A 23,931-nucleotide genomic window follows, 5' to 3' on the forward strand; every position below is an offset into this window, starting at 1 on the left:
GAATTGCAGTAATGAGGATTATTTTCTTTCACTTGAATGTGCAAAATAATTTGGAAGGGAGCAAAAAAGCTTTCCAAATCTTTCTTCTCATGTCAGAGACTTACTTTGCGAAGAACTGCAAAGCAGCAGTGGTTGCCATGGTTATCTCCTCCTGGAGATAACATTAATGGAAACCAAAACCCTCATACTGACTGAGGAATAGTGATGTTCAAAAAAGGAGCTGTGACAATGTGACAAGGTTCTCAAACTGCTGTTTTTCCTGCAGCACTGATTTGGGAGATCCTCTCTGTTTCAGATCACCTGTAACCTATGCTCACACTGCTACAGAGGGTAGTCCTTCACAGCACCAAGTAGTTGCCCTTGGGAAGACATGCCTTCTCCTTCTTAATCTCCCTTTCAAAGTCCCCAAGCTGAATTCCCAGTGCTATTTTGTTTTCAAAATAAGTGTCAACCAAACAACCACTGGGAGCAAAGCCAGAGAAAAGATGCTTGCTTTGAGCCAGACATCAGAGGCTTTCCTATCCTGGAGCTCAGCCCATGGGCCACGTGGTATGGATGTTCTGCCCATCGTAGGGGGCTTGGAACTAGGTAACCTTTAAGGTCTCTTCCAACCCAAACTATTCTACATTTCTATGATTCTTTTTAGGTCAATTTTAGATTTCTCATATTCGCAAGGCATTTTTTCCTTGCAAACTGAAAATATTTACTACAACAATAAATGTATGAGCATAACACCAATAACAGAACACTCTGTAGTAAGTTTCCAAAATTCTTGCTGCACAGAGTAGAAACTCCTGGTCTGGTGCAGTTCAAGCTAGGGTTGAGCACTGGAAATACTAGTGCTCAGGCAACACAGTGTCTATTAGGAAGCAGGTTAAATTATGCAGAGGAGAACCCCGCAACTATGCTGAGGTGGGTTCCTGGTACTAAGGCATTTTTTTGACTTTTTAACTCCACTGCAACGTAAACACAGCCTGTGATTTTCAGAAGATAAAGATCAGTCTTTAAAGTGCATCTCACTGGATAGTAATGCTTCTGCTGCAGTAGCCAACAGTACAGAGGGCTATGGATATGGCTACAAAAAAGAAACTTCTGTTTTGTGAGCTTTAAATAAACTTGCAATTCACAAACTTTAAGATTGGGAAAGCTAAAAAAAAAGCTCAGAAACAAAAGAAATACAATATTTCAATAAGAGGCCATTGGTTTTAACCGTTCCCAGAAGGAAGATCTGCTGAAAATATATATCAGAGTTTCTAGAGTATCATACCAGAGTTTCTATAATAGCTATTGACCTATTTAATTACCCACTTCAAAGAACAGAAGGCATGAAAGGCAAAAAATTTCAATGGTGACGAAGAGTCCCTTTGACACAAGGGACTGGTGCTTCTTAGTCGCAGCACAAACTTTTAGAAACCCCCAAGTTCATGATTAGTTTGGGGAAATCTTGACTTGTGGCAGCCAAGCCACAATAATTTAGGCTTCTATAAGTGTCAGTGTAATTATAACTGTAGCACTGCTCTGCCTTCCAGACTGCAGCAAACAACATCATTTATTTCTCCGCCCCACTGCACCTGTGGCAATTAGTCATCAGTATTTTAATATTACCTCTGCCAGCTGAAATAATGCTGATGTTCCACACTGTTTTGTTAAATCAGAAGGACCTGAATGAGATGTACTTGAAGAAATCTAAGACAAACAGGGGAAGAAAAAAAGAAAAACATTCTTTCACCATCACAATTCTTTTAGGTTTACCACACAGCTTTTGAAGGCCTTGTTTCCTCCCTCTTCCCAAAATTCATTCATAAGATCATATATTAAGAAGTGCAGACCCGTGCATGCTGTTATAAATAAAACCAGCCTCCACCAGGCCTCTGGTTGGTAACACCACTGGACACTAAAGGTACCTGCTGATATGGGGGATCTTTCTGTCAAGATTCCCTTTGAAGGGCAGAATGAACTGAAGCACGTGCTCTTTCACACATAAGCAGACTTACGCAGCTAAGCGCCAACCTATACCAGCATGCAACCCAGCTACTGGTATTTTCAAAGGCATAGTTGGACATTTGATTGCAAAATACTTTCATGATCATAGCTTAAGAAGGTTAATTTTGTCAGGCTATGGCACTGCCTCTTGGTGTCCTATAGGACTCATATAAAAGAGATGCTATGAAACCAAAGTGAAGGAGGAGTCCTCAAGCCTTTGGTAACCTTTATTACTCCCAAGAGTATGGAAGGTTGCCTGGCAAGCAGGTAGCTGATTATTCTCCAGAAGCTTTTTCCTGTATTAGACCATGATCCTCTTCAAACACACTTTAGAGTGTTTTGTATCGGTTTTGAGCTGGGTGCAAAGAAAGCATCTTTTTCTAAACAAATTAAAATCATCAGCTTCAGGATTGGTCATTACTATGAAGGAAAAAATGTTCTGTTTTTAAGGACATATCCCATAATCTCTGATCAGTCTTGCAGATTTCTTCTTCTTGCATTCTTAGAAAACTGTGGATTTCTAGGGACTGGGCAACTGAAGTTTTTTAACACCATCTCCCTGTCCCACCAAATTCAGTTTTCATTGCCCGCAAACAAAGCAGATCCACAAACTCAATTTTGCAGAAATCAACCCATCATTGCCGTAATGGAAATAAACAAAAATGGTTAACAATATTATCTCTGTGTCTCCTGGAAGCTGCAGCTCTTTATAGCGTCTCCCAAGCTCTGAACATTACAGCTGAAGTCTACAAACGCCACTTAGCAGCAAAGCCTTGTTAGTGCTGTTAGCATTCTGAAGCAGAAGCGGCCTCCTTGCTTTGCAGAAGCGATGCACACTCCTACAACTGCCTCCCTTCACTCTCATGCCTCTGCACTGAAGGCTGAAGACAAAACATGCATTTAGGCACAGCAAGAGACTCAGCAGAGTTGATCAGCAACAGCCTCCCAGGTTTTGGACTGCAGAGTGGCTGCTCCATTCATTTTTAGAAATTCTCAGAATTTTGGGAAAAACTATTTAATCCACTTCTGTGTTTTATTTTACCACCATCTGTGAAATATTGTGAAATATCAAAAAAAGGAAGGCATAGGGAATGGAGAGGGAATACAAAATCGGTTAATCCATACAGCAGAGAGATAAAGGAGGAGCAGAGCAGCATGGTGTGCTGAAGCACAGGCTCCTGTGTGCCAGAACATTGCCACACCAGCAGCATGGAGACAGTAGTCCAGTTCTCTCCAGTGCACAGCATCTGCTGTTTGGGAGTTACAGCAGCATGGCACAGATGTCTGCCAAATGAACTTGCAAACCTAAGATACCTTCGAGGCGATAATGAACACAGGTTATTTGAGATGCTTCAAATCAGGTCCTCAAATGTTATCTGAAAACTTAAGCTGAATTTCTCACATTTTATTTATCCAATTAAAATTTAACAGATATCTTCAAAACTGTGGAGGGGGAAAAAATCAAGAGCACTAATGTCTTACAAGAGCTGAGATAAGGAGGATGAGCTTATTACATCTGCAATGACTTTCTCTGTTTGAATCAGAGCCTTTAACATTCATTGTATACACTAAATTAGGTTTGTACGAGTCCATCTGAACAATCACTGACAGACCACAGAAACTTCTCCAACATGCAAATGTCATGCTGCTGCCAGACTTAGCTTGACTTTGTCTGTCAACTGTGGTACAAACTTTGAACTTCTGTGGATAAGCACCTGTCCTTCACCCGAATTAAGGCTTCACAAATTCAGTCACATCGCAACTTTTAATCATGACTTCCAAAAAGTCTGCACTCAGCAACAGCCTTACTCCAGAAAAGCACTACTCAAAGCCTGCTGCTTCTGGTGTCCCTAAGTACTACCAACTCTTCTGCTGTCCCAGGGCTGCCACAGTCAGATGTCCTTGTGCATGACTGATCACAGCTAGAATTAATCACCCTTGCACGGGTACTGCTGACAACACAGCACACAGACACAAACTCTACTACTGCCAGGGACTGCCAGTAGGGTAAGGCAGTTTTTCTTCCACTCATATAAATTCCTATGAAGTCCAATAGTAGCATTACAATCCATGGAACAAGACATGAAATACTTATATTTCACCGCTTCCGACCTCTGTCTTTCCGCCCCCCCCGAGAGGGATTAACTTCACCAGCAAGAACATATGGCTGGATGCCACTAGATAACCATTTTCCTCACTGAAATAGGACATAATTTTGAAAAAAAAAAACATGCAAAAAAAGTGTAGAAGCAAGGTGCTAGCATCCTCCCTCATTTACCTGGAATACACCATGTATCTTCAGCTTTCAATAATCAAGAAGAAGAGTATTTGCACACCAAACCTCAAAGGTTTTGAGTCATTCACCCACATCAAAGAGACCTCTACAAAGTTATATTTAAGGCTCACAGAGAAAGTCTAGGACTGTTGGGAAACCTAACCTAGTATTCTTGATTGCTGCTGAGAGTTAGCAATTTTAGAACTTAATATACTGCTACACTGCTTCAACTTCCAATTCTCCATACAGATTCCTGATGACAACAAAGTCTACTTTTCTCCTCTTATTCTCGGTGCCCAATTCAGTACCATGCCTTCCAGTTCTTATAACCAAAGCTTTAATTTTTTGAATCCTGGTATCCAGCTCTGCGTTAAGAATGCTGATGTCTTTTGTTTTTGCTGTTGTCCTGAACATTACTTTTATTACAGTCATGAGGCTAATTTTTCTAAACAGAAACATATTTTTTTCTATATGGTCTCCAAGAAACAATGCACATTAAGAAGTGTAGCAAAAAAAAAAAGCCTGGTCCCTGGGGCCACTGACAGTGCCCAATTCTCTTGTTATTGTATTATTTAGTATTGCATGCTTCTGGAAACATTCAATTTTATACTAGAGCAAAACTTCCACAATTCATACTTTTTTTGGGAAAAGATACACTCATCTTCCCCCTGTGACTCTAACAGGCATTACTTTACCTCTGCCAACTGGAAAAGTGCTGACTTCCCACAGTGCTTTACTGGCTCAGGACTTGACAACTGGGAAGTATTTGATGAGATCTAGATATTAAATGAACAGAGGAAAAAATATTTCAGTGGCACATGGGAAAGACAGAAAAGAAGGGAGAAAAAGAATGAAAAAATTAAGGCATTCATTATATCAATTACTTTTAGATCTTTCTGGCAGAAGACTCTACATTAGATAGGCAATTCCATCCAAGAAACTTCAAAGGCATTTAGAAGTCAGAAAGATATAATCAAATACAGAATATCTTCCTTAAAGTAGGCTCATGGATTCCATTCTACATGTCTACTGTCCACAGCTAACATTCTAGCATGCAGCGTGTTTTCTGCAACAAAGCATATCTGTTCCTTAAAAATATGAACTGCGGATGTTGAGGTTAAATAAAATTCTCCTGAGAAGTCTGGGCAGTTTTTTCCATTTGGTTAGATATAGAAGAGGACAATTTTTCCTCACAGGAACAGCTTGTTTCACTTTCTTTAGTTAGAAAATAGAAGTAAGTCCTTACATCTCAAGGCAAATGCAGCTTTCTAAAGAGATGTTGGTGTTCCAGCACCAGTGCTGCGTAAGTGACTACCACCACACTTCAGGCATTTCCTTTTGGAGTCAATTTTTTTCTGACTTGCTTCCAACTGGACCATTATCAGTTCACCAATGCAAGAATTAATTACTATTTCCCATCTTTGATCCTTTTTCTGGCATGGCATTATAGGGAAGTGTTTGACCTGGAAGTCTTGAAAATGCCTAAGATTAGGGGCATCTGCCTCATCACAAAAAATCAGGCTTATTAACATGATCTTTCAGATACAAAAATCATCAGCTTGGCCTTTCTTTATAGTTGATGTCTTTCTTTCGAACTAGATTAGTTGAAGACTTTACTTCCCAGTTGTAAAGGAGATTCATTACAAACCAACCCCCGGCCAAAACCCAGAACATCCATTTTACTGCAAGCTATTTAAAATATGCTGAACAAGATTTGAATGTGCTTTCATAATAATTTTTAATATTAAACTAGAATAATTTTAAATCCCAGTTTTGTTTTGAGATAGTTCACTGAACCTACTCAGAACCCCACAGGAGTAAGAGATCTTGCGCACTGTGCTTTGCAAGGAAGGGGGTCTCAACTTCTTATCTTTCTACCATAACACTTGGCTCTTAATGATTTTTTTTGCTGCAAGACGAACGGCAAAAAAGGGACAGAAAGACACCGACACATTGAAGAACAACCTGAGAACATGCAAGCATATTTTGCCTCCTGATGTACAATTTGAGCAAAGAGTAAAGAACTTCATTTTGACAAGAAAACGGGTGCTCCTAATAAAATGCAAGATCCTTGTAGCACTAATAGAAAGAGAGGAAGCCACTATCTCACTCCAGCAAAAAAGTTCTCCTTGTAGTTGAGAAAACAAACAGCAAGACACATAATCCTAGAACTAATTCTGACAAAGTTGTTGGCCAAATATCAGAAGTAAGGAGATGGCTGATCAACCACCTCTCAGTGAGATTACATCTCTCATTTCCTGCTTTAAAACCACCTTCCTGTTCTAATTAGAATAATCAGAATCTGAGGTACTAAAACCACAAATAGCCCCTTCTTATGTAGAGGTTTAACTTCAGCATCACTGGAATCAAATCATCTTTTATTACAATGCAGGTCAGCATTTTAGCTACTATATTACTTTCTAGTTTGAAAAAAAAGCATGGCCATGGTACCATTTTTTCCAGTTCCCTCTTAGAACAGGCATTTAAACTTCAACACAGGTAGTTAATAAGTATAGGTGAACAGCAAGTATGTTAGTCTATTTTATGTAATGGCTTTACTTGGAAGGATTACAGCTTTACCTAAGCGAAGGCTGGAAGAGAAGATACTGAGAAGCTCTCACACTCCCAATTTCAAAGCATTTTGACCAAAAGTTCTCGATTCAAACCTTCTGTTCAGCACAGAAATAAACAGTAAGGTTGCCCGCAAGCAAGTGAGAATGAAGCAAGGACAAAATTATCCTCAAACATGCATTTTTCTTAAATCATAGTAACCTGCTGGACTAGCAAAGAAATCTCCACCCTGTTGCATGCTGCATGCGACTGGTTTCTTTGATTAAATCACCTACAGAAAAACTTTAGAAATCAGTTGAAAGTGAAGAGTTTGTTGGTATTAGCTTTGTTTCGTTTTTAACATGGGTAAACCAGCAATTTTATTGCTTCCAGTCCCAGGAAGTGTTTTGTTTGTTTAGTAAAGGATGAGAGTTTAGCTAAGTAAATCTAAAAGGTACTTGTGTTTCTTCTCTATGAAGCAGTCATCACCATCTGTTTGCATTTGCCAAACACACATCCCGTAAGACCAAGGGGTCCCATCTGCTCTGTTTCCCTCACACGGCAAGGAGGATGACAGCAACTAGCCCATGTGAGCAGACAGCTTGCAAACAGCCACTACGCTAAGGAACTCATCCCACTGCTCAGAAATCACTGGCCCATATAATGGCTTTCCAAGGTATAAATGAGAAGGACAAAAGCAGAGCCAAGTATTTCCAATATCAGAGTGGAATAGGAAAGCCAAGAGCATAACTTGGCAACACTCCAAATTTCAGAGAACTCTTCTGAGGACATCACATCATCTTTGAAGACCTCCAAGGTGCTTGCCTGCACACCCGCAGGACCCAACAAAGTCTTACTCCTGGGATTTTCACTGTCTATTGTGGCAAGTCACTGGGCAGGCCTCATTAGCCAATATCCTCAAGCTTTACTTGAAGATTATAGCACTTGCGACAGACAACCAGATGACAGGCTAACCAACGCTGTAGAGAAGCAAGAATCCCATGCTACACCTATGTACACTGAGCTGTTTCTCAGTGACACGGGACTTGTACTCTTGGGGTAAAGGTGCCCATTTTAAGTGACAAGTCTACTCAACGGGATCTGTGGCTTCACAAAGAAGCCCTCTTATTCATCCTGCTGCAAAGGCGATGAACAAAAAGGCAACATATGAAGAACATCCAGCCAGAACCAAAACTGATCTGGGACAGCTGCCAAAAGTCTCCAGGCACATCAGACCACAGCACATTTCACATTTCTTCACAGGTCTACTTGGCTGCTGGCTGAATAACTACACTCTCTCTTTTCTTTTGTAGCATTGTATGTTGCTGACAGCAGCCTACTGCAAATTGCTTACCATAATTTAGCTTACTAGAGGCAGTAATGCGCTCATGTAGACAGGACCCAGTAAGAAGTGGCAAAGTAAGGAATGGGATTTTTGCCAAACTTGACAAAGACACCCTGTGCAAATGGAAGTCCTTATATTTGAAAGGGCACAAACAATCTGAAAGGTGGTAGTGGGGAAAGCTTGAAGTGCTGTTCCATGCTCGATACTTTCCATTGGAATAATCTAAATGAAATCAGAATGCAGTCTCAAAATAGTGCCATTTCTCTATTGCTACAGATAAAACATGATGTTAGTCACTGCCATTAAGGTTTCACAACAACAGGAAAACACAGGAGGAGTAATCATAGCTAAAAGGTTTTGTTGTAGTTTGTGTTTGTTTTTTTTTCTTTTTGAGATTTCTGTTCTTTATTTCCAGACACTGAAAAAACAACTAAAAAATCATCCCTCCTCCAGACTGCACGAACATTTTAATATTTTAACAAGAAAAAGAAATTAAGCCTGACTTCAAAATCCTATCCTCTCCAGTTTCTAATTAACTTTCTAAGCACCTCTTCTACCTAACATCTGATGATTCATACACGCACTCCAATGTGCCAAATTAGCTGGCTCAGCATAGTGGTATGTAACTCAACACACTGCCACATCCATATTACAATTTCCAGGTTTGTAATTTTGGTTTTTGTTCAATTAGGAGAGGAAATGATTTAAGGTTCTGCATATGTCTAAGCCAGGCTTTACATGACAATTTGGAAGTGCTGTACTAAAGGCAATTCATACCTTGTTTAATTTAACTCTGCAGATATCCAAAATTGCTGTTTAACTAAAATGTAAGATGGCTAAGATTTTTGACACTAAGTTAGCAGATTCACTCATGCAATGTTTTGCAATAAAATTCACAAGAAGTGTTCTCCAGCTTGTATCTCTTAATTAATTTAAAAAGTTGGCTTCAGCACACGGTTTCATCCTGCTCAATTCCACTAATTTTCTCAAAAGAACTTTCCAAATTGACTTGTAACTTTAAATAAAAAGGTGGCACATATGAAAACATCTCCATGATTAGAGATATTAACTTTATTTTATCTTTTATAGCGGTGTTCTGTAGTCAGGTATTTTATGGCATCTGAATCAGTAAATTCTTTTTTCTTAATTGGACCTCCTAATAAATACAAAGCCTATCCCACCCAAGCTAAAAACACACAGTACACAATTAACATTTAACAGGAAGAAGTGTTTTATATGTAGTAAAACCTCTATAAACACATGGAATAGCAAATACGGTATCTTTTCATCCCATCATGCTCCTCCACAATAGCACCAGCTCCAATCCCAGTCTTTTCAGATGCACCCTGAACATACCTTTAGTGCAACTGGTTCTGCAAACAGCACCAGACTCCCCCAAATGGGCAAGAAGAGTAGGCACATTAAACACAAGGGCGAAGAAATTCTTAAAAGCAATCTTTAAAACCTCCAAATACTCAATACGTGGAGGAAGAAGGATAGCTAACACACTTATGGACATAATTTATATGCATTATAAGTCACCACCTATAAATGCTGTTAAATATCCTTGCAGCTGTTGTGGTAAGCTTCCTTCGACCAGCAAGTTTATTGGCCAAAGGATTCCTGCCTCTAAGGCAGTTGCCATTTTACACTGCTGCAGCCTTTTCCAGAAGCAGGAGTGTGAACTGTCATTTCAGAATGTCTTTTATTTGGTTTTTTTTTTTCCTAAATGAAAATGACAAAGCCACTGGGAGAAAAGAATGTCTGCAGCAGTCCTTTGGTATGAAAGGTCGGGTAATGTTCACAAGCTCAATATCTTCTGTGCATCCTACAGCTGGCCAACATCTCTTCATATCACTGGGTATTCTGCCCCATGATTTTCTTAACACAACACTGTCATGAAAATGAACATCTACTGCTTGGAACCCCTTATGAGACAGGGTGTTTAGCCATTCAGTAGCAATTGTTTCTGGTTCTTTGCTTCCTCCCATCCTCCCTCACCATATTTCAGCCCTTATACCTCAGCAAACTGAAACAAAGCAGACTCTTCAGTTTGTTTTACAGCTCCCAGGACTCCAGGCTGTGAGGTGCTTGAAGAGATCTGTCAGGAAAACAATTATTTCTGTATTACCTAACTCTTCAGTTTCAATGTCAAACTTCAACGTGCTAAATTTCTGATCCATCATACGAAAAGACTCCTAGTACTTAAGAGCATGCAAATGAGTCCCAGCACACACATATAAAAGAACAGTGTCTGCTTTCCAGGAGACATGTAATGGGTGATCTGTGAAATGGTGATCTTGAATGATTTTTCATAAGGAAAGTATTTTCTAGGGTTAATAGAGCAGGTTAAACCTTCTTTTTAAGGGGCTTTTCTTTGCCTGCTGATATGCCAGAAGAGGGTTAGTATCAAAAACTTAACAATATATTCTATTTCACAGTTCAGTGAAAGACCCAAGACTGCAGAATGGTGGTGCTGATGCAGCACCAGCTGCTACTTAGCATGGAAGCTAAATGTGGACAGGGCCACAACATCTCTTTGAGAAGAGATACCAGATCCTTCTCAGACACCAAGGGAACTGCATTTTATACTGTTTATCTTCTGTCAGTTACTTTTGTCGCAAAAGATACCTCTGATTAATGTTAGACCCTAGTGCAAGTACCAATTATTGTGCCACTGGCACATATACCTACCAAGCACCGGTTAGGTGCAGCCTGTTTAACATCCTTGAAAATTAAGACTAACTAATATGCACTTCTAATTACTGATCATCAGTGAGCTACATGTTTCTGAACCACATGTTTTAGCGGTGCAGATGAGCTTGTTTCCCTGCCCTCACTGAAGTTCTTCCATGAATAAGGAATAGTCAGCCCTCAGAGGCCCTTAGCAAGAGCATATCTTGCAACATAGAACACAATTCCTACCTACTACTATCTAGCTGATAAATGATCCCGTGCCATAAACCCCAAAAGAAGGAACAAATAAAAGCATGAATTTTAGCTACAGGTTTTCCATTTCCTTTTCAGCTGAACATCAGATTCTTCTTACAAGGAAACACTGGGGAAGACAACCCCTTTTAAGGAAACTCACCTCTGCAAACTGAAATAATGATGACTTCTGACAGGCTTCCGTAGAATTAGTTGCATCAGATTGGCAAGCATTTGAGGAAACCTGAAACAAGAAGTGTGCAGTGTAATACCTTGAAGGTGCTTCTTTCAAGCAAAGAATAACAGTGAGTAAACCAAAAGAACAGGCAGCTCTACCAAAAAGTAGAATTTAAGAGAAGATAGGCAATGTAATGTTTCACAGTACTGGACAAGTTAAAGCAAATTTATAGGTGAAAACACAGTTTAGCACCCACTGTAATGCATTTGAAAATGCTAAGAAGAAAGACAAAAATACCAGAGATTATTTTTTCTTTTATAATTCCAAACTTTGCAGAAGACTTTCATGCAACAGAGTACTAAACTGACCATACTGGGCCAAACATACACCTATCTTCTATTTGCGGTGCTATCAACGATGCTCTATTTGTAAATTGTACTACCATTCTGAATATGAAAATTACTTAGAAGTTGAAGAAAAATTTTTGTAGGCACTGAGGGTTGCTAAGTGACAGAAATATTTATTAGAAAAATAATCCCCAATCACCTAACTGCATGAAAGTAAGTAGTTAGGGGTACAAGCCTAAAATTGCTCAAATAATGTACCTAAACATCCATTTAGGAGTGCTTACGAGAAGCAGTGCAAGAAAGAGTCATAACTTCTGAAATCAAAATGCAAAGAAATCACTGTTCAAAAACAATGGCCTTATTCAAATTAACACAGAGCTTAGCCATACTATTCTTATAAGCCAGAAATGAGTTAATCAAGCATCACTCTGTAAAGGAATTGCAGGAAACATGAGACATTAATTAAATGCCACATTTGAATGCAGAACTACAGTGTAACTCTTCAGACGCAGGAGGCAGGTAGTGTAAAATAAGGTATATGACATGGCTTACAGGAAATGAAAAGAAGGAGTCTTTGAAGGAATTTGGGAAGATAAGTAACAGGATGGACCTTTCTCTCCACCAACAAAAGCACCACAGTACAGACAGGCCTACATCACACACAGTTTGTTGTGTTGCTCCGGCTGCTGTTTGTCCAAGATGCTTATGCACTGCAATGGCACCAGTGGCATCTTGTTCAAGCAATCTGCTACCCGTACAACCTTGAAAATACTAGATCCAAGTGTAGCAGGCCACAGGCCAAGGGGAACTATACTACACAACAGTTTGTTTGAGGAAACAGCCAAACTTTTTTCTTCCCTGCCATCAAACCAAATAGTAGAACTGCCTCTTATAACCTATGCTTCCATTATATTATTAAACACCAAGCAGGATGTTTTATTAGTCTACTATTGGAGTATACCAACCCAAAGGGTTGCAAAGAATGTATTTTTAATTCCAGTCTTCTGCTTTTTTACTAGTTTGTGTTACTGTTTTCACTGATGTAATGTTTATTACTGCTTTTCTCACGTTTCTGTATGATCTGCTTAAGATGTCTGTGCGTGAGCAGTGGTGTAGATTGTACTGGGATGCATATACATCTTGCTGCTGTAGAGTCATCAGTTTCTGAAAGTCTGAGTCTCTGCACTGGTGTGAAATATGTAAGGATGCTGCTTGCATAGCTAAGTGCTCCTTTGGTTATTTCAGGCCACTTCATTAGTGGGATTCTTGCAGGAATAACTAAATTTGAGATTTGGCTCCCCATAAATTTGCATTTACAACACCTGCAGTTCAACCAGCTACCTTAGATAGCTTATTTTGTGGTGACTATTGAAGCAGTTTGTTCGCAAGTGGTGCCTATTCAATGTGCCATATGAAAGAGCACTACCTTTGCTTAGAAGCAGCAATGTGAACAAGGAAGCGGTGTGGAACCTTTTCACTCTCCAAGACAGGTGCTGCAGGGACACGTATGCCTGAACTCTGCCTACCCACCACAGCGGAGACCATAGCTTCGCAGCTTCCTCTGCTTATCTAGGGGCATGTCCACACGAACACACACACCTGAGCTGGCATAGCACAAACCCGCTCTGAGTTGGGAATAATTGACCTGCATCACTCCAGGAGAACTGTGCTGGAGTGGAGAAGCCCTTCTGAGAACGGCTATTATGGCTCAGCTCCTGCAACACAAGCACTGTAAGGCACTCACTTTCTGGGCACAAGCCCTCTTGTTGCCTCTGAAGCCACAGGCTGTGGGTCAGGCACAGCTTGTTCACCTTGTGGTACAAGAACCACAAGCTGTGGAATGAGTGATGCCCAGTCTCCTACAGCTGGTGCTCAGTAACTCGGGGGTGATTTTGTGCTTAAAACAAGCATTTTTTTTCCTACTGATTTCCTTTATCTTTAAAAAGTTAATGCTGTTGCTTTTGCTTGACAGAACCACTATTTTGAGATTGTCTCTTCTACTCTGCTGCTCCCCACACGTTCCTGACTTGTGGGAAATCTATTACCCCAGGACTTACAACCTCTGCCACGCTAAAGCTGATCAAAACGTTAAAATAATTACTGGAGGAAATGGATGCAGAAATTGTGCCATTGCATACATCTCATTTCCTGCCACAATAAAATGTCCTTTTACATCTCCTTTTTCTTCTCCTCTTTCCTCCTCCTAGCTTACCCTCAGCTGCAAGGAGAAATTTTTCATTTCTGATTTACACCCTAGACAACACCACCCTGCAGAGACCCAGCATCATGAGCAAGATAACCTTTTGTTCTCGAATACAAGGAAACAGCAAGGATAACACCCCTGTAGCCTCCCTTTCCCTACACATTACCATAACCTGCTCTAAAACAGATCACACCGAATGAAGGTGAAGGACTGCTCCTGGCTCACCTTCCAAAATGACTCATGCGAAGCTTTAATGCCATCTTGACATGCCATGTAGCAGCAAGGGAGGGAAACTTAAAAGAGCCAGGTTTTGGACTGCACAACAAATACCAGGATTCCCAGGCAGTAACCTACAGACAGGCCACTAGATGCTGCTGTAAGGCAAGCAAAGGGCCTGACGGGCAAGTAAGGCAGATGTGCAGCGGGAGACATAAGAAGGCAAGCAAGGAGCTCTCCTCACCCAGCTTCAGCCTTTCTGCTTATAAACCTGCAGCGAGGACCAGGTTTTGCTTTTCACTGCAACAGTAGCTGGAACAGACCTGCATGGCATTTCTGCTCAGGTGTTCCATAAAAAATGATCATATACACACCGCAGTCTTGTGTAACTGACAAAAGGACCCAAAAGTCAGCTGTAAACTCACTGCATAACCAAGCCCTTTGTTTACTGCTCGCAAGGTCTGTAGTTTCTCTTGCCTATCTGCTTAGTAACTCCAGGTGCTGCTTGGAAATCAATCATGTACTGACACTGAGTTCCTTTATCAGAAGGAAAACTCTAGACTATCAAAAAATTACAAAAATAGGAACATAACCAGCAACTTACAGAGATGGCAGCAGAAGCCTTAAGGCAATTTTGTAGATATCGCCGTTGTGCCTTTTCCTGTTCACTTTGTTACCTGACATCTGGGCTTCTGACAACTCAAAGGTTAAACTTCTGATTTGAAAAGTCCCTATACATCCATTTAACATACACTTGACAGAAAATCAGTGGGCATCGAATACATTTACACAGGACTGGCAGACCTCTAAGTATCATTTTTCTCATAATTTCTCAAGTTCTGATCTAACTATGCCAGTGTTGTCCTCCTTTCTATTCACAATTTTTAAGATGGTAATAGTATTTAAGACCTATGCTTACATGGCCACCCTAGTCTGCATACATACACACAAGCAATCAGACTGCATGTTGACAGGTAATCTTGTGTCTGAAGGTCCCCCAGTTTATGAATCATATAAGCATGTGTATCTTGGATGTAAACATACCATACTCGAACAGTACTGAACACTACACGATATAATTTAGAGCTTTATTTAAAAAATGACACTACATCTATCTTCTTTTTTTAAAATAGGAGCACCAGCGTTTTAGAAGCACAACATACATATTTATGTACTCAGATGCATACAAAAACTATACCTTCATTTTCCCTAGTTAAGCAGCTTCTGAGCTTACTGACAATACCTCAGCAGTCACTTGAGTACAAGAAATTCTGCCCCACATCAATATCAACCCTAACGCAATACAACTAACCCCCTCCACTGAAGAGGAAAGCAGCTTACCAATTCTAAGATGAATTTTTGAGCTTCTTACTGAGCCTTTCATACCACCTCACAGCATGTTCCGCTAACCTTCTAAATGCTGGTTCGAGCACAAAGTTGTTTTCAAGTATAAGCACTGAAACTGAACCCTAGGTTGTCCCACAGGCACGCAAAGATGAACATGTTATGTCTCCTCTGTCCACGTGCCCAAGGATAAGAGGTCATAAGTCCTGTTCAGTTATCCAGATCTAAATAGCTCCAGGATCTTCGTGTTTGGGGAGACACAAGCCTGAGAAATATTTGCTCCATATCTAATCACCACTGAAACACTGAATCAAAAGGAAACAAAGGCATATGTAAAACACACCAGGGCTGCCACGCAAACACACTCAGGAACTTTCCCAGCGCAGAGAAACACAGCTGGAGACAATTCCTGCTGACACGCAGTTAGGAGGACAAAACTTCATCCATATGAGTCCCTTGGAGAATACCAAGCACCCGGACTGTTCTGGAGGATTTATTTTACATGGAATCATAGAATAACAAAATAGTTTGGGTTGGAAGGGACCTTGTAACCTCATCCAGCTACATCTCCCCTGCCACGGGCAAAGACATGTCCCACTAGATCAGGCTGCCCAAGGCTCCATTCAACCTGGCCTTGAACACCTCCAGGGATGGGGCAGCCACAACTTCCCTGGGCAACCTGTGCCAGTGCCTCACCACTCTCATAGTGAAGAAATTCCTCCTAATGACTAGTCTAAATCTTCCCCTCTCCAATTTACAGCCATTCCCCCTAGTCCTATCACCACAAGTCTTTGTTAACAGTCCCTCCCCAGCTTTCTTGTACACCCCCTTCAGTTACTGGAAGGTCGCTATAAGATCTCCTCGGAGCCTTCTCTTCTCCAGGCTGAACAACCCAAACTCTCTCAGCCTTTCCTCACGTGGGACATGCTCCAGCCCTCTGATCATCTTTGTAGCCCTCCTCTGGACCCGTTCAAAGAGTTGCATATCCTTCTTATGTTGAGGATTCCAGAACTGGACACAGTACTCTAGATGGCATCTCACAAGACAGGAATAGAGGGGCAGAATTGCCTCCTTCACACTGCTGGCCATGCTTCTTTTGATGCAGCCCAGGATACGGTTGGCCTTCTGGACTGCGAGCGCACACACTGCCAGCTCATGTTGAGCTTCTCATCAACCAGCACCCCCAATTCCTTCTCTGCAGTGCTGCTCTCAATCACATCATCCCCCATTCTGTATTGAAATCGGGGATTGCCCTGACCCAGGCACAGAACCTTGCGCTTGGCCTTTTTGAACCTCATGAGGTTCATACAGGCCCACTTCTCCAGCCTGTCCAGGTCCCTCTGGATTACATCCCATCCTTTCAGCGGGGCAACTGCACCACTCACCTTGGTGTCATCTGCAAACCTGCTAAGGGTGCACTCAGTCTCGCTGTCAATATAATTGATGAAGATATAAAACTGCACCGATCCCAGTACGGACCCCTGAGGGACACCACTCGTCACCGATCTACATCTGGACTTTGAGCCACTGACCACTACTCTCCGAATACGATCACCCAACCAATTTCTTATCCACAAACTGTCCATCCATCAAATCCATCTCTCTCCATTTTAGAGAGAAGGATGTTGTGGGGGACTGTGTTAAAGGCTTTAGAGAAGTCCAGATAGATCACATGCATCAGTTTTCCTGCATCCATTGCTGTGGTTACCCCATCATAGAAAGCCACTAGGTTGGTCAGACAGAGTTTGCTCCTGGTAAAGCCGTGCCGGCTGCCATTAATGACCTCCCCATCCTCCATGTGCTTTAGCACAGCTTCTAGGAGGATCTGTTCCATGATCTTCCCAGGCACAGAGGTGAGGCTGACAGGTCATTAGATCCCAGGGTAGTCTTTTCTACCTTTTTTAAAAATGGGCAAAACGTTACCCTTCTTCCAGTCACCAGGGACTTCTGGTTGCCATGACTTTTCAAATATCATGGAGAGTGGCCTGGCAACCACATCAGCCAATTCCCTCAGGACTCTGGGATGCATCTCATCAGGTCCCATAGACTTATATATATGTCCAGGTTCCTCAGGTGGTCACAATCCCCCCGCCCCCCCCGGTCACCATCCTGATGTCCCATGATACAGGAGGAGTGAGGAGAGTGGTTGTCAGTGAAGACTGAGGCAAAAATGTTAAGTACCTCAGCCTTCTCCTTGTCTGTTGATACGAGGTCACCGTTTTCAACCATCAGTGGGGGTACATTCTCTTCAACCTTCCTCTTCTGACTGACGTACCTATAGAAGCCCTTCTTGTTGGCCTTCACTTCCCTTGCCAAGTTCAGATCCAGCTGCACCTTGGCCTTCCTGGCCTCATCTCTACACAACTGGGCAGCCTCCCTATACTCTTCCCAGGTTTCCTGTTCCTGCTTGTACTGCCTGTGCAGTTCCCTCGTGTTCTTGAGTTTGACCAGCAGGTCTCGACTCAGCCACTCTGGTCCCTTCCGTCTCCTGCCTGATGTCCTACAACCGGGGACTGAGTACTCCCGTGCCTCATGGAAAGCATTCTTAAATTTTCCCAGCTCTGTTCTGCTCCTTTGTCCCCGAGGACCATGTCCCACGAGATCCTACTGAGTAACTCTTTGAAGAGCTGCAAGTCTGCTTTCCTGGAATTTAGGGTCCTGACTATACTCCTTGCCTGTCCCATATCCCTCAGGACTTTGAACTCCACCGTTGCGTGATTACCGAAGCTCAGGCTGCCTCCAATCCTAATGTCAGTGACGAATTTGCTCGTATTAGTGATCATCAGGTCCAGTATTGCATCCCCTCAGGTGGGAGCCTCTATTAGTTGGATTAAGAAATTATCTTCAATGCACTCCAGGAGTCTCCTGGATTGCCTACAGCTTGCCATGCTATTTTTCAACCGTATGTCAGGGTGGTTGAAGTCCCTGAGTAGGAAGAGAGCTTTCAAGTGTGAAGCCTCCTGTAGGCGGAGAAAGGCAGCTTCCTCAGTTGTCTCTCCTTGATCAGGTCTCCTGTAGTATAAACCAACTACAAGGTGTCTGTTGGTTCCTCGGTCTTTTATTCTGACCCACAAGTTTTCAATCTGTTTGTGGCTACTCTGCAATGACAGCTCTCCACATTCTATCCCTTTCCTGATGCAGAGGGCAATGCCTTCGCCCTTCCTTCCTGGTCTGTCCCTTCTGAATAGGGGACCACCTGAAAGAATTGGGGATGTGCAGTTTTGTTCCCTGAGAAAGTGCTCTGACATCTGCCTGCTCCTCAGATAGTGGAGGACAACTAAAGTATGGTAATTCAAGTATGGGCTAATTTCTGACCCATCATGATTCTAATAAAAGCCAACAAATCCCTCAACTAGTTTTGTTCAGGCTGTATTCATGACACTTATTTTGCTCTACATTGTAGGGGAAAGCAGATTACACAGCTTGCCTCTTTGATGTGGAAGGCCAGGTTTCAAAAGAAGACTACAGGCCCAAAAAAGCACAGCATAGTATAGCAGCATAGCTTATACTTAAAGTAAATACTACATCACAAGCTATATCCCATGTTCTATCAGAAAAAAAAAAGCTTTATGTAGGCACATGGGAAATATGTCTTGCTCATTAAAAAAATACGAAAATCCTGATTAAAAACATGTTTATAAACTAAAACAATCACACAACATCCTTTTCGATTTGTCTCTAAATCCACATGTAGGTTTTAATCCTTCACTCCCATCTGAAACCGAACTACTTGAAGCACTTTTCATGTAAAACCACGAAAGCTAAACTCACAAGGTCATAGCAAAGGCCCTTCTTAATGGAACTGAGTATCTGAGATTATAATACACCTTCCTTCTCATTTAAACATAACAGCATAATAAAAACAGAACTCCAAACTGAAATTTGAAGTTTGAGAACTAAACACAAAATAATCAATTCCTTTTCACTTTTCTGTCAACCTTACTCTAGTGTTTCTTATTTTTCACACTGTAGCACAGAAAGCCAGTACCCTCATCTGCACAAAGATTTCCACTGCTTAAACTGATATGCAAAAGCATTAAAGAGTTTTGGCAGTACAGGAGCAACCCATCTTAAGTGCAGAATACATTTTCCAAGGTGCATCACAACAGATAGATAATTATTGCTTTTCCTCCCGAAAACAACACAAAAAAAGAAAAAAAAGAAACCCTCTTGACTTCCACAGCTCATCTTTCCAGGCTAGAGATTTATGGCAGTGACCACCTATTTTACCCAACATACCTGCCACCTTTTGAATAATTTTTAAAGCTGGTCCAAAATATAGATCATAAATAATAATCAGTCTAAAGAAAGACCAGAGGTCTTTGCACTACTGGTGACATGCAGAAACATTTTATTTACTAGACTCCTTTGTAAAATCAAGATGTTCATGATGGCAACTGAGCTACAAACTTTAGACATAAAGACTTAGTGAATAGGAGTAGACTGCAATACACTGACTACTTTTTAGCTCTTGCATGGCTTCAGAATGCACATATAACGAAACTGACTATATGGAAATGATTAACTATTTGTTTTGCTCTTACTGCCAAGACCACAGTTCCGTGAAGCACTGCACAAGCATATAAAATTCCTGCTCAAAAGTACTTGCAAACCACCTGCTTGTTAATACAGTCATTGTATTTCAACCCTTCTACCTGTGACAATATCTCCTCATGAGGCAGACTTGCCTGGTCTCACCAAATATTTTAGTCAGTAGAGTTAATATTGCATCGATATTAAAACTGGGCCTATTCTCTACATTCACGTGAGGGATACAAGACTCATATCACAGGGCTCATACTTCAGTACGACCTGAGGTCACCCAAGATGTACCTTAAATTTTATTTATGCATTGGTCAAATATTCCTTTTCAGAGCTTTCTTTAAACTGAGGGCACACAGTAAGTTAGAGAAGAGCGTTCCTCACCTCTTGTGCAGTCAGGGCATGTTCCCCTGCTAGAAGCAGCATACTTAAGCCTCCCATTTGTGTAGGATCTGTTAAAAGAGTAAAAACAAGTCTTAAGTTTATTCATTTACTTGTTTAAAGAACCTACCATTTGCAGCATTAAAACCCCAGAAGACTACTTGTCACAGACACTCTAAGCTAACTGCCATAAAAGGCAGTTCAAGAGAATCACAAATAACCATTTTTGTACCCTCTGGGAGAGGCTTTCAAAGCTGTTTGAACGATTTAATTGGATTTGTGTGCTTAACACCCCATTGCGTGGATTTACAGTTTTACTGCCAAAGGTTTATTTTACAACAGAGATGGGTATCTTGCAATCGGGAACCGTAATGTTCTCATACACATATGCACACAATGATGATCTAATGCATCACATGTTTATAACTCAATGGATGCTCCTACCAAGGGAGTGGTTCCCTTCCTTAGCCACTGGAGAAATAAAAGGATGGAACAAAATGACATGATCAAACTCTGAAGCAAAATTCCTGTTTTCATTTAGCTTTAATTTACAGCTGTGTGTAGTGGTGAAAAGTGCCAGCCTGACAGCTCTGAAGCATTAAGCACTTGATCCTCTGTGCCAGAACAGTGCACGCACTGGCCAGGAAAGCTGCTTGCCTACTTGTTGCCCAGCCAATACAATGTATAAAAAAGGAAAGTAAACAGAGATATAAAAGTTCTTTCTCCAAGTATTTGATGCTGACAGTTTCCTGCCTCCAGCCTTTCCGCACACATCAGGGGCTCGGAAAACGCCAACAAGAAGTGAAAGCGATGAACACTGGCACTGCATTACTCATGGAGAGGCTTTTCCACTCGGAACAGTGGTTGCTCTTCATCAGCTGTCTGATTTTGGGGGAGTGCCTTGGCAACAATGCCAGAGCCCGAATTAACAGTGTCATGTAGAGAGAGCACGAGACAGCCTGTAACCCAAACGCCTCATACAACAGCCACAATGTGATAGAAAGGGAAGAATTATTCTTGATGTATTGCTGAGACATCAACTTCAGTAACAATGAGATACCAAAGATAAGTAACTTTCCCCGGGTTTCACTAAGCATGCACTAACATTTTCCAATTTCCTTTCACTAAACTATACAAAAACCTTTCACTACAACAACGAATGACACAAGCCCAGGGCCATTTGTTGGAATGGAGGCGGACTGGCACAACTACCCATGTCCCTTTGGTTGCATTGTGTTATGCAAAATTTGGATGCTGAATAGCTGCATCCAAAATGCCCACTGGGAAATGTCCATACCCATTTCCACTCAGGAGCTACGCTGAGGAATACATTGAACTTTTCAGATGGCATAGGCCAAACCTGTACCTGTTAACATCCAAGTGATTTAGTGCTACAGATGATCAAGGTCCAAGTTCACAGGAATACTCATTGGTGCTGTTTAATTCAATACCATAGATGCTGCCAGGAGTTCTCCCTCAGTCAGCACCTCACACTGATATTCACAGGGTAGATTTTTTCAATACTCTCTTAAAACAGCAGTAAATAGAAGCAGAGTAATGCGATGAGAATAAATTGGGTTCATTCACTAACTGAAGGATAGAAGAGTGGCTCATTATCTTAAGAACACAGCCTAAATAGCACCTGGCTTCAAAGCTAATATTCACCTGGAATTAATTTTTTCCTTTACCATAATAAAAACACAGAAGGTGTGTGTAGGTTGTAGTGCATGGTTTGGATTTTTTTTTTTAATTTTACTTTTAAATAAAAAAGGAAATAAAAGACATTCAGTTTCTACAAAGAGACAAGGCACTATCAGAGGCATAGGATCTAGCAACAAGAAGTGGTTGAAGTAACGGAGACAGAAAATGGGAAGGGCCAGTAAGTGCCTGAACACAGTTCATAAGTGAAGCGATCCTGTCAGCACAGCATTTTTAGCCATCAAAATATTTCATCAGAAACAGTTCAGTTGTTCAAACAAGTGGACATCAGAACAAATAAGAAGTGACAAGTGAACAGATATCTCAAAAGATAACGTCTGAGCAGGCAGTTAATTTGGAGGAAGAAGTGGGAAGAGATTTCCAGGCGCATCATAAACTTATTCGGCTCCATACTGAACAGGAAGGGCTTGGTGTGTTACTTCCTACCTTCTTTATTCCCATTGGAAGTCTGCTGCAGAACCCAAATCTTCTAAGCATTAAGAACTTTTTTCCAGTTTTCAACATGAAATTACTCAGGACCAGGTTGTACACGTTTTTTATGGTGCCCACATCTTTAAGATTAAATAACCATTCCCCCTAAACGGTATTCCTTACTTCTGTGTTTACAGGAGTAGCCCTAGTCTTCCCCTACTTGCTTTTCTAGCCCAAGCAAATCAAGATCTCCTGATGTCAACAAGCATGTCCATCTCCCATGGTCCCCAGTGATCCCTTGTAGCTCTCCTCTCCATTTTTTCCAGGGGGAGTTAACCTTTCTTGTATGTGAATAACCAGCAGGACACGTCAGATGAGCTGTGTTCCGTTCGATGGCATTAACTCCTCTCATCAGTTCCTATTGAAAACACTTTGCCTGACATACACTGCAGTACAGCACTGCAGTACAGCACATTCTTATGCCCACATCACACTGATGGCTTCCAGTTGCTTGCTCTTTTGTGCTTCACTTTAGTTACCTGGGGGTCTCCTTCCTCCTCCTCAGTTTTGGCCAGCTACAGAAGACCTAGCTTATTGTTCTAAAATTCTTCCTCCTCTTCTACATATCTTCTTGGTGGTTTCAGCTTTCTGCCCTTCAAGTAAGTAGTTTAGCATAATGGGACAAGGATAGGACTGCTTTTTCCCCAAGTAAGCAAATACTTGAACTGTTTGTTTAAATACAAAAATTAAGAGGAAGGAAAAAAAATGACAGCTAAGTGGAAAGTGAAAATTTAATTTGGTGCTTAAACAACCTGAATATTTATGCAGCAGCTGTAATAGAGGACTAGCACTTCGCTGTCTGATCAAGATAAAAGCAAAACTCCTTCCACTAAGGTTTCAAATCGCAAAATAACTTCATCTAATGGAAGACAAAATGTTCATATGCAAACACTGACATATGTTTATAGTGCCTTCTCAGCACAACAACATTTCTCTTACGGCACTAAGGATTTAATAGTATGAAAAAAAAAGAATTTTAAGTGCAACTTACAGTTAAATCAACAGTAGTGAGAAAACAGCACACAGATTTGATTTGCGGAAGGGGAGGTGATTTGTGACTTTCTCTACAGCTTTCAATACTGATGAAACTTACAACCATCTCACTATTTGGGAATGACTGATGTCATTACCATCTGTCTGGTTAGACACTCTGCAGCCTGATTTGTTCATTATTACAATTTTTAAGTAATGTAAAAAAGAACTGAAGGAGAACTAAGCAAAAAAGCAGTCAGCAGGTATTAGTTTCAACCAACTTTTATCTGGGTGGAAAATCAAGCTTCTTTCTAAAAAAGGAAAAACTGCATCTCTATCAGAATACTGCCTATTCTAGGAAGCGTCTTTTTTTCCACCCTTTGCTTCACTAAAAAGGTTTTTGGCTAAGACAGTTTTCTTCTGATCCAGAAATCTGGAAGTACTGGGATTCTTGCACATTTGTATAGCAAAGCTGTT

The 23,931-nt window shown here is 41.2% G+C and overlaps 1 protein-coding gene across 16 annotated transcripts in view; it reads right to left on the bottom strand.

Annotated features, from left to right (window-relative positions):
• Positions 1-23,931, bottom strand: part of BBX (BBX high mobility group box domain containing) — a 155,067-nt gene that overhangs the window by 32,601 nt on the left and 98,535 nt on the right. For 14 of the 16 annotated variants that reach the window (XM_054068675.1, XM_054068670.1, XM_054068735.1 and 11 more), the window contains 5 exons: positions 20,296-20,363; positions 11,245-11,325; positions 10,174-10,254; positions 4,954-5,034; positions 1,606-1,686 (listed from right to left, as the gene is read on the bottom strand). In XM_054068675.1, the coding sequence (XP_053924650.1) occupies positions 1,606-1,686; positions 4,954-5,034; positions 10,174-10,254; positions 11,245-11,325; positions 20,296-20,363 (392 nt within the window). The remainder of the gene's footprint in view (positions 1-1,605; positions 1,687-4,953; positions 5,035-10,173; positions 10,255-11,244; positions 11,326-20,295; positions 20,364-23,931) is intronic. The other 2 variants (XM_054068622.1, XM_054068636.1) reach the window with 2 other exon arrangements.

The sequence above is a fragment of the Cuculus canorus genome, chromosome 1 (genome assembly GCF_017976375.1).
Source record: "Cuculus canorus isolate bCucCan1 chromosome 1, bCucCan1.pri, whole genome shotgun sequence".
NCBI classification, from domain to species: Eukaryota; Metazoa; Chordata; class Aves; order Cuculiformes; family Cuculidae; genus Cuculus; species Cuculus canorus.